The sequence below is a fragment of the Lycium ferocissimum genome, chromosome 4 (assembly GCF_029784015.1).
Source record: "Lycium ferocissimum isolate CSIRO_LF1 chromosome 4, AGI_CSIRO_Lferr_CH_V1, whole genome shotgun sequence".
Classification (NCBI taxonomy): domain Eukaryota; kingdom Viridiplantae; phylum Streptophyta; class Magnoliopsida; order Solanales; family Solanaceae; genus Lycium; species Lycium ferocissimum.
This window is the reverse complement of record NC_081345.1, coordinates 16,521,554-16,532,563: the sequence shown is the minus strand read 5'-3', so window position 1 is coordinate 16,532,563 and position 11,010 is coordinate 16,521,554. Positions and strand designations below refer to the sequence as shown.

The window sequence follows — 11,010 nt, the reverse complement described above, 5'->3', positions numbered from 1 at the left end:
AAGTACTTTTTAAGTGTTGAAAGTTATTTTATAAATAAGCAGTTACGTGTTTGGATAAAAGTGCTTAAAGGATTTTTAGAAGTAAAGGTAGTATTGGAATTAACAATAAATATAAGGGATAAAAGGGTAAAGTTGTTGGTCAAACCAAAATGATTTTTAAGTAAAAAAAAAAAAAATTAGGGTTGAGTAACTTCTTAATTTTGGCTTATTTTAAGCACTTTTTAACTAAATTTAAGCTGTTTTTTATTTTAGCAAACACCCAAATAAATTAAAAAATGACTTATGAGCTGGTTTGACCAATTTATAAGCCAATCCAAACGGGCTCTTAATATGACAATGCCGGTTCCAAAGGTAAAACGCTCACTATCATACAAGACTCAGGCATCATTGCCAATACAAAATTAACAAAAAGACAAAATCAATCATGAACTAAGAAGTGTAATAAGCAAAAGATAATGGAAGACCGAGAACTCCTCATTAGACACGTACGAAGTTTGCCGCGGCTCATAATTGGTAAAGTCCTCACTAATTGTAGAAATTACTCCGTCTGTTCGCTTGTTTATATTAAAAATATATTTTTATTTTTACTGTATATCAAGAGCAAAGATAAATTATTTTCCGAATTTTACCTTAATATTAATTATTTGTTTCAACTCATTTTCCAAGTCATTAAAATTCTACACACATTTAATATGAGTACCACGATAAAAATAAGCACTTCATTAATTATTTTTTAAAGAGGGTGCAAAATTCATTGCATGTGGACAGATAAAAGTAAACGGAAAGAGTGCTAATTTACTAACTATAGAATAAAGGACGACAAAAAAAAGACTACAAATAAAATGATAAATTTAGGATTTCAGGATTGATTGGAGATTTAAGTTAGTATTTCTATTACACCAAATCACTTCTCTTTCTTTTGCATTCACTATTAGAAATATGGAATTAGTTATGAAATTTATTTGCAACTCCCAACTAATGCTTCGTTAAATAGCGCCTACTAATTGAATCTTTTTATAATCCATCACTAAATGAAATTAGTGAAATCTTTTTTATCGAAATTTTGTCTGTCGCTAATTTCTTATTCTCGAGTAGTGTTATGGTTGCAAGTTTGCGAGATTATGGTATTTTTACACTTGATCTTCATGATTGGACGTTGTGTTTTACATGTATATTAATTTAAATTTATTTATATACATATGTATTTTGATATTTAAATTTTTACACAATCTACAAGTGTATTTAGGCAGAGAAACGCACATGAATAGAACCTTAATTAATATATACTTGTATCATAACTCATAAGTAAAACTTCAGCAACCAGCGTAATAGAAAAATTATTACTCCGCAAAAACCCACAATTACCTTTTCACTTCTATCAGCTTTTTCTGTTTGATCTATTTATCAAGAATAGGAAGGGGACGTAGTAAACCATTAATTACTACATAAATTGTAACACTTGAGACCTTTAACTTAAGCTTTGACTATGATTCTAGATTTAGAAAAAATCAGACAGAGGTGTTGGAGCTGGAAAATGGAAATTTCAGGTAAAGTGCGGGCCGTACTTCAAAGTACGGGCCGTAGTTCAAAGTACCAAATCCAAGTGTAGGACGCACTTGGAAGGACGGGACGTACTTCTGTCCCGTACTTCGCCAGGAAAATTAGCTACTCACTAGAATTTGACATTCCAGGTACGGGCCACAAGGTGCGGCTCGTACTTCAAAGTACGGGACATACTTGGCGCCCGTACTTCATTCGCTTCAGTGAACGGTATAAATACGTAGACTCAGCTTTATTTTCTTATTTTCAAGTTCTTGAACCCTAGGACGACCTGCTCTCCTCCTCCATCACCAAGAACACTAAGGTAAGCAATCCTAACCTATTCCAAATGGATTCTAACATATGTCTATGAACATTAAACAAGAATTCATTGTTCTTAACCTAGAGTTTTCAAGAAAACCCATACAAGGGTTCAAGACTTAGACTTTTGGGATTCTTCTCAAAGTTCAGACCTTTCTTGCAAATTTTGGAGCATATACATGTATGTGAGGCTAACTATCTACGTTAGGAAACGTTCATGATTCTCCCTACGCCTCATTCTACATGCTTATCAGTAAATTTCCTCAGAATATAGTTTAGCCCTAGTTTCTTGAATAGTTGTAGAACTGTTATCTTCTAGGGTTATAGTTTCGTAATTCATTCATGGTGATCATTTTGAATACCATGAACTCAGTACGTAATCATATTAGACTTGTGTATTGACATCGCATGAGTCTTAGTCAGTGTATAATCAGATATTAGCTTAAGTTCCATAATCAGAAATAGTTATCATGCTATCAGCTATAGCCCAGCTCGCCTTGTAAATTGTTTAATGTTGAACACCTCTGTCCGTATTTTTGGGCCCTGGCCACGCTTTATGCATACGCATTGCTTGGGCACGAGGCTGGCGCTTTTGTGCACATTATTTGTGCCCTAGGCTACAGTTTATATTTACAGTTATTCATGTGATTCTTCATTCAAAACAGGGAGTACTTCAAATCCTTGCCTTCATATTTAGTTCAGTTTCAGTACTTATATTTCTTTTTTGAGTTGCTTTACATACCAGTACAATTCAAATGTGCTGATGTCCCTTTTTATTGCTTGGGGGCCTGCATCTCGCGATGTAGGCAACGATATACAAATTGACAATCCAGCTAGCTAGGACTGCTCGTATCAGTGGCTTGGCGAGCCCCAGTTCCTCCGGGGCGTTATCCTGCTTTCAGTCTTTCCAGTTTAGACAGTTATTTTTTCAGTATTCTTTAGAGGCTTCATAGACATAGTCCAATCAGTCAGATATTAGCAGACTTTGATGTGTTAGCCTTGATGGCATTTATTTCAGATGTTTTAGACTTAAACAGTATTTCCGCAATTAATATATTTCAGCCAGACTTTTTAGTAGATCGGCATGTGTTAGTCTTATTTCCTTATTTTAACATGTTTCGATATCACATGTTGATTCAGCCAACCTATGGGTTCGCTCGGTCACATGCAGTTAGGCACCGAGTGCCGTGGTACACCCAGGCCAGGGTTTGGGGCGTGACATAAATTATCTTGATTTTTGACTTGGAACTTATAATACAAAAACTAAAAAAATAGAAAAGGTAAAGTAGAAAGTGGGAAAATGAAGTTGCGTGGAATAGTATGGAGATCGAGTATGACCGGAGCAGCTTGTCTGGTCACGTCGGTGTGTCGGTAAAACCCTAAGTCGGTAGGAACCCTATCTTAGTATAATTGTAATGGTTATTTATGGTGAATTTGTAATTATAGTAAAATAGGATTTTAGTTCTTTTAGAATAGGGTTACCTTATTAGACTAGGGCAAAGAGGACCTTGTTTTTAAGGAGGTCATTATGATGTATAAAAGGCAGAAAGAATTCTCCCATTATTCTTGTCTCTCTAAATTCTCATCCATGTCTTGATTTTAACATGGTATCAGAGCCACGTTAGAAAGAACACAAAAACCATAAAACAATGGCAGGTGACGGAGAAACCGACGATAAAAGCAAAGGAATCGCCAGTGAAGAAAACAAACTCTAAAGAAAAACAATCTCTCGTTATGACATTACGTCGAATGATAACCCTGGAATTGTGGTGACACAAGTCCAATTGAAGGGTGAAAATTACGAAGACTGAGTTAGATCCATCGGGAAAACCCTAAGAGCAAGGAAGAAATTCGGCTTCGTGGACGGTGCGATCAAGAAGACGGGTGAAGAGTCGCCCGACTTGGAAGATTTGTGAACTATAAATTCACTGTTGGTGTCGTGGATTCGCAACACCATAGAACCAATGCTTTGCTCAATAATTTCAAATAACGAGGAAATTATGGACCAGAATCCGAGAGCGGTTCTCAACAACTAAAGACGGAACTCGCGGAGTGCAAGCAGAAGGGAAGGACCACAGTGGATTAGTATGGAAAACTCACTAAATTGTGGGAGGAATTGGCAAATTACGAACAAATTCTGACTTGCAAGTGCGGAAAGTGCACGTGCAATCTAGGGACGGCCCTAGAAACCAAAAGAGAAGCAGAAAAATGCATCTTTTCCTCACGGGATCGGAGGAAGCAATGTAATGGAACAGCCGAGGTCGAACATACTAGCTCTGTGAACTGTTTGCTATCATTAAATAAGGTGTCTATTCGGTTTCAGTGCAAGAAGAGTGTGTGAGAGGAATCACACGAAAAACAGCAGGACCGGAGTGAAACCATGGCTTTGGCCTTACAACGGTGAAACCCTCACGTGACCAAGGTAAAGGGAAGAACGATGGTGCATTCTGCACACATTACAAGAGATCCATACACATTGTGGACGGATGTTTTTGACTTATTGGCTATTCGGATTGGTGGCCAGGAAATAAATTAAGAAACAAAAAAATCGGATGAAGAGGACGAGGACAACAACAGTAGCAGAGGCGTGGACTGGATACCAGCGTGAAAGAGGAAACTACCGGGCTAACGCCGTAGTGGCCAAAGAAGGAGCTCAGGCAAAGATAGGACCGGTGAACACAAGCGGGACAAGACATCACAATTTGAGCGAAAAGATTCGGAAGACCGTGATTCATGTGTTGAATTCACAAGGAATAAACCTGAATGGCAAGATGAATGGTAAGACCGAAAACTCATCCTGGATTATTGACTCCGGAGCTACCAACCATGTGACAGGTAATCTGGAGGAACTGAGAGACCAGCGGGACATTCCTGAGTGTACGGTTGGGCTTCCGGATGGAAGTAGCTCGGTGGCTACGAGATAAGGAACAGCCAGGCTAAATAATAGGATTTGGTTGAAGGATGTCCTTTACGTTCCGAAGTTAACATGCGATTTAATTTTCCTGTCACAACTTGTTGATCATTTAGACTGTGATGTAAAATTTAACAAAGTTATGTGTGATATAGAAGACCCCACCATGAGAAAGCTGCTTGGAATGGGTGAGCGTCGGGTGGACTTTACTATTTTCGGAATGTGTCGCGGATACAAGATATGAAGGTGGAGGCAGTCAATTGGTTTGATCTTTGGCACGACCGGTTAGGTCATCCTTTAGCACAAGTAACGAAGTCCATTACAACGTTAAGCTTAAAAGATAGTAGTACTAGATTAGATAAAGATTGTGATATATGCCAAAGGGAAAAGCAAACAAGAAGTGTTTTTCCTTTAAGTGATAATATAGCTTCTAAGATTCTTGATATGATTTATGGGGACTGCATAGAACCCCTTCTTCTTGTGGTGCTTCGTATTTTTTTACTGTTGTGGATGATTATTCGCGAGCTGTGTGGATCCATTTAGTTGATAAGAAATAAGTGCCCCAAACCTTGAAAAATTTCTTTGCCCTGGTTGATAGGCAGTTTGGTAAGAGGGTGAAGATCGTTAGAAGTGATAACAGAACTGAGTTCACATATATGAAGACTTACTTCTTCGAACATGGAATTCTTTTCCAAACATCTTGCACAGGGACATCACAGCAGAATGAAAGAGTTGAAAGAAAATACCGTCTCATTCTTAATGTGGCGCGGGCATAGAGATTTCAAGGTCATCTTCCGTCAAATTCTGCGGAGAATGCATCTTGACTGCGTGGTACTTGATCAATGGAACACCGTCTTTGGTTTTGAATGGGTAAACCCCTATAAAATTTTGATACAGGGAGGAGCCCCGTTATCATCACTTAAGGGTGCTAGGGCACTATGCTATACATACTTAAAGGGAAGAACGAGACATAAGTTTGAAAGTTGGAGTCGTAGGTGTGTCTTCTTGGGATACCTCTATGGACGTAAGGGTTGGAGATTGTATGACTTAGAAAATGATGAATATTTAGTCTCTAGAGATATGGAGTTCTACGAGACTACCCTTTTCTGTAGGATCTGGTAACTTAGTCGACAACATAGAAGTGATCCCGGACGAAACGGAGGAAGAAAGGAACCAACACAACTTCAAAGAAAATCAGATTGATAATGTAGGTACAAACGAAACTCGAATGGACGAAGTACAGACACCGAATACCGAACCTACGGATCAGCCAGGATTAAATCGGACAGATGCCGGTCCAAATAGAGAAAACGTGGAGGAAGTACTGACGGAAAGTATCCGGGCCAACAATATGCCACCAGAGGAACATTACAAACATTGTCACCGGATAAAAAAGCGCTCAGATGTAGATAGGAATACAAAATCAAGTATAACTCTGACGGCACAATCGAGTGATATAAAGCTCGGTTGATCATTTTCGAAAATAAACAGGAGGAAGGAATTGATTATAATGAAACGTTTGCTCCGGTTGCTAAGGTAGTAAAAGTCCAGACCTTCCTCGCTGTTGCCGCTCTGCAAAATTGGGAGTTGTATCAGATGGATGTTCATAGTCCTTTCTTGGACGGCGACCTTACAGAGAAAGTTTATATGATATTGCCACCAGGATTTCATGTTCTTGGTCCGGGCCATATGTGTCGACTTCAAAAATCTTTGTATCGTTTGAAACAAGCCCCACGGTGCTGGTTTACGAAATTGTCAAGTGCTTTGATGAAATATAGGTTCAAACAGTCGTACTCAGACTATTCTCTCTTCACGATGCACAAAGGAGGTATGCAACTTAACGTCTTAGTCTATGTCGATGACTTGATTATCTCTGGAAACGATCATAGTGCCATTGAACGATTCAAAGACTACCTACGTGCATGTTGTCACATGAAGGATTTGGGGTTCTGAAGTACTTTCTGGGAGTTGAAGTTGCACGTGGACCAAGTAGATTATTTCTCTGTCAACGAAAATATGCCTCGGATATAATCTCTGAGTTCGGTTTACTTGGAGCTAAACCAATCAATACTCCTATAGAACAGATACACGATTTGATGCTGGCCAAAAGAGCCTTATTGGGATCCGGAACCATACCAACGTCTGGTCAGTAGACTAATATACGTCAGGTTTACCAGACCTAAGTTGTCGTATTGCGTGCATGTTCTGTCCCAATTCATGCAGCAACCGAAGGAAGCACACATAAACGCGGCTCTCCGGGTGTGCGCTACTTGAAGAAGAATCCAGGACAAGGCATTGTGCTGAGAAGAGATTGTGATCTCTAGTTGGTGTGATTCGAACTGGGTCGGATGTTCGTTGACTCAAAAATCACTTACCGGTTGGTTTATCTCCCTCGGGAATTCACCCATATCCTGGAAAACCAAAGAAGCAACACATTGTCTCTTGCTCGTCAACGAATATCGATCAATGGCAATTACGGTCTATGAGTTGAAATGGCTAAAGGAAATTTTGCATAGTTAGGGCGTTAAACATAAATCTCCGGTGAACATGTACTTTGATGGTCAAGCGGCATTGTATTATGCGCGAAATATGGTGTTTCATGAACAGACTAAACACATTGAAGTCGACTGTCACTATGTCCGGGACGCACTGTAGTCTAGAATCATACTTCCCAATTATGTGTCTACCAGTGAGCAATTCGCCGATGTGTTTACAAAGGCTTTGAGCAAATCGCAGCATCAGTGTTTACTTGGCAAGTGGGGCATTCGAGACCCTCATGCTCCAACTTGAGGGGGGAAATCGAGACTGTATGTGACCGGGCCAGTTTGTCCGGTCACGTCGGTGTGTCAGTAAAACCCGAAGTCAGTAGGAACCCTATCCTAGTATAATTATAATGGTTATTTATGGTGAATTTGTAATTATGGTAAAATAGGATTTTAGTTCTTTTAGAATAGGGTCGCCTTATTAGACTAGGGCAAGGATGACCTTACTTATATATAAGGAGGTCATTATGATGAATCAAAGGCAGAAAATTATTTCACATTATTCTTGTCTCTCTAAATTCTCGTCCCTCTCTTGATTTTAACAAATAGTCACCATCACAATACAAATCAAAAGAAAAAATCATCATCGATCAATCTCGAACTAGATTTGGCAGAAGGGTCTAGGACCCCCCTAAACTTGTCGATTTTTATTCAGTGTACACCTAAACTTTACGTTGGCCTAATTACCCCCCTAAACTTGAAAATATGATAGGCACGACCCCCCTGGACGCTGACAACCCATGGAGGTGGTCAACACGCGCTGCCACATGGATTTTTTTGTCCATGTGGCATTTTTTAAAGGATAAAATATATATTTTTTACTTTTTAAGTTCAACAATTATTTGAATCATCTTTTTCGGGCCAAATCTGTAAAAAAAGAACTTGAAAATATTTTGACCATAATTTTTTTATTTGCTAAAGATAATGATATTCTAATCAAGTTATATTTATATAAATATTTTGACTATAATTTTTTTATAAAGATAATGATATTCTAATCAAATTATTTTTATATATTTGGCCAGGAAAAGAAGAAATACACAGTAAGAACAAATAATCATTGAATCTAAAAAAGAAATCAAATAAAATATTAACCAAATATTTTATGAATTTGACTTAGAAAAAAATAATGCACAGTTGAAATAAATAGTACTTGCATGAAAAGAAAAATACACAATATTTTTGTAAAAAATACACCGCCTAAACTTCATTACTTTTGCTAAACCTTATTTTTATTTGAATAAAATAAATAGAATTTCAAGTTGAAACTTTCAACTAAGTTATTTAGATTTGGATCCGAAAAAAGAAAAAAAAATACATAGCTCAAATAAATAATCATCATATCGAAAAAGAAAAAAACACAATTTGGATAAAATATGCAATGTATATTAAGAAAAACTAATAAGAAATACAATTGGATCAAATAAAATCATTATATTGATTATGTGGCAATTAATAGTTGAAAAATACCCCATTTGGAAGCTGATTTTTTGATTTTTCACCCATCCACGCGCCTAAAAGAGAGTGTATCCACGCTCTTTGCCACTTCAGCGTCTAGGGGGGTCCAGGCTATTATATTTTCAAGTTGAGGGGGGTAATTAGGCCAATGTAAAGTTTAGGTGTACACTGAATAAAAATCGATAAGTTCAGGGGGGTCCTAGACCCTTCTGCCTAAAAAGAATATCAAGTTTTTTTGTTGAAATTAATGGACAAATTTTGCAGGACAAACGAAAAAGAGAAATATGAAACATGTATCATGGATCTACTAAGCCGAAGAAATTCATTTCCGTTTGGCAAGTGAAATAATATAGTTTTTTTCAGAGTGAAATATAATAGCAAAAGGGAATGGGAGTTGTGAAACTCTAAATTACTCCCTCCGTCCCAATTTATGTGGCACAGTTACACTTTATAGAATCAAGGTAGTTTCTCTATGTACCTTTTAAATATTTTAAGGTTGATTATTATGATTTATAATACTTTTTATGTAGTTTTCAAATATATAAATTTTATTTTTAAAAAAAAACTTAATTTCACGTGTCATATTCTTTTTTTGCACGATCCTTAAAAAAACATTAACTAAAACGGTACTTGATTAAATTATTCTTATTTATTCTTTAATCTCAATTTAATACTACTTTCTTTTTCACTACATTAATCTCTCTCTACAGTTATTGAGTAATTAAGGATAAAGGTGGAAAGTAAAAATTAATTATACCTTGATTTTTAATTAAATGACACATATTATTTTGAATCATCTATTTTTAATAAGGCGTACAAGTAAAATGAGCCGGAGGGAGTATACATGAATTCTTGGTCACAGTCTAAAATTTTAAATCTCAAAGTTCCAACCCTGCCATATAAATTGAGATCGAGAGAGTAGAACCGTAAAACGTTAGCGTGCCGCTATTACAAGTTTACAACCATTGCCTAGTAAAGTAAATTTGAGTGTAACAAATTTACCATAGAAAAAGAACCCGAAAAACAGAAAAAAGAGCTCTGAAAAAACACAACGAAATTACCATATTCATACAAAGTTCCCTTTGGATGCTTTTGTCCATTTCTCCAAAGGTTACAAGTACACAAAACTACAATAGACCGACAATTGTACGTGTCTCATAACAAGGCATTCTCATTGCATGCAATTGCCGCATGTTTCACTAGACATCGCTTCCTAAAACACGTACCCCCTTCCACATTTCTATATAATCCATCTCCCCAATTTCCTCAACACCCCCACATTCAATTCATCTCCATTTTCAAAAATAAACTCTCATATCTCACTCTCATAAAATTTATCAAGTATGGCTGATTACTATGGACAACACCAACATACTCAGCACCAGCTCCAAAACCCTACAGGGCAACAACAACCCCGTTCTCACAAGATGGTTAAGGCAGCTACCGCCGTAACGGCTGGTGGCTCGCTGCTTCTTCTTTCCGGCTTAACCTTAGCCGGAACGGTGATTGCTCTCACCGTTGCGACTCCGTTGCTGGTGATTTTTAGCCCGGTTATTGTACCTGCTGTTATTACTCTCTTTATGTTGTTCTCAGGGTTCTTGGCTTCTGGAGGGTTCGGTGTAGCGGCGATAAGCGTGTTGTCGTGGATTTATCGATACGTCACCGGTAAACGACCACCGGGTGCGGATCAGTTGGACCATGCAAGGCACAAGTTGGCTACTAAAGCTGGGGAAATGAAAGATAGGGCTCAAGAGTTTGGACAACAACACGTTACTGGAACACAGCAGACTTGAGGTCTTGGGTTTGGGCTTAGTGCTGTGCTAGTTTACTGAAGTTGTACTTAAATTCGTTTATTCAAATGCGTTGTATCTTTTGTTTGTAAGCTTTCATTTTCGTCTTGTACTGTAGCTATGGGGCTCTTGTCTTCTCACTAAGTCGGCATTATTGTAATAGTCTTTCCTTTTGAACAAACAAAATAAATGGAGCTTATGTTGTAGTACCTAGTTGTGATCAAGAAATTTTAAAGTGTTTATCTGAACCGGGCAGACCTACATGATCTAAAAAATTGAACTGAATGTATTCACATATGTCTTGATGGATTCAAAAGTTGTTTCAAGTCTGGATGCCTCAAAAATTGTTTTAGGTGGCAGGTTCAAATTTCATTTCAGGTGGTGTGCTGTTTTCTGCAACTTTAAAGACCATTTTGATTAAAAAAATCATAGCGGTACATTTTTGCAA

At 37.5% G+C, this 11,010-nt stretch overlaps 1 protein-coding gene across 1 annotated transcript; it reads left to right on the top strand.

The window, feature by feature from the left end:
• The first annotated feature begins 10,029 nt into the window (after positions 1 to 10,029).
• LOC132051634 (oleosin L-like) lies at positions 10,030 to 10,771 on the top strand. Its single transcript, XM_059442792.1, has one exon. It carries the CDS (start codon positions 10,116 to 10,118, stop codon positions 10,563 to 10,565), a length of 450 nt encoding a protein of 149 aa, XP_059298775.1. The 5' UTR covers positions 10,030 to 10,115; the 3' UTR covers positions 10,566 to 10,771.
• The last annotated feature ends 239 nt before the right edge of the window (positions 10,772 to 11,010 follow it).

Bases quoted from the DNA above. Each gene is read 5' to 3' on its own strand.
- LOC132051634 (XM_059442792.1), top strand. From the start codon at position 10,116: ATGGCTGATTACTATGGACAACACCAACATACTCAGCACCAGCTCCAA.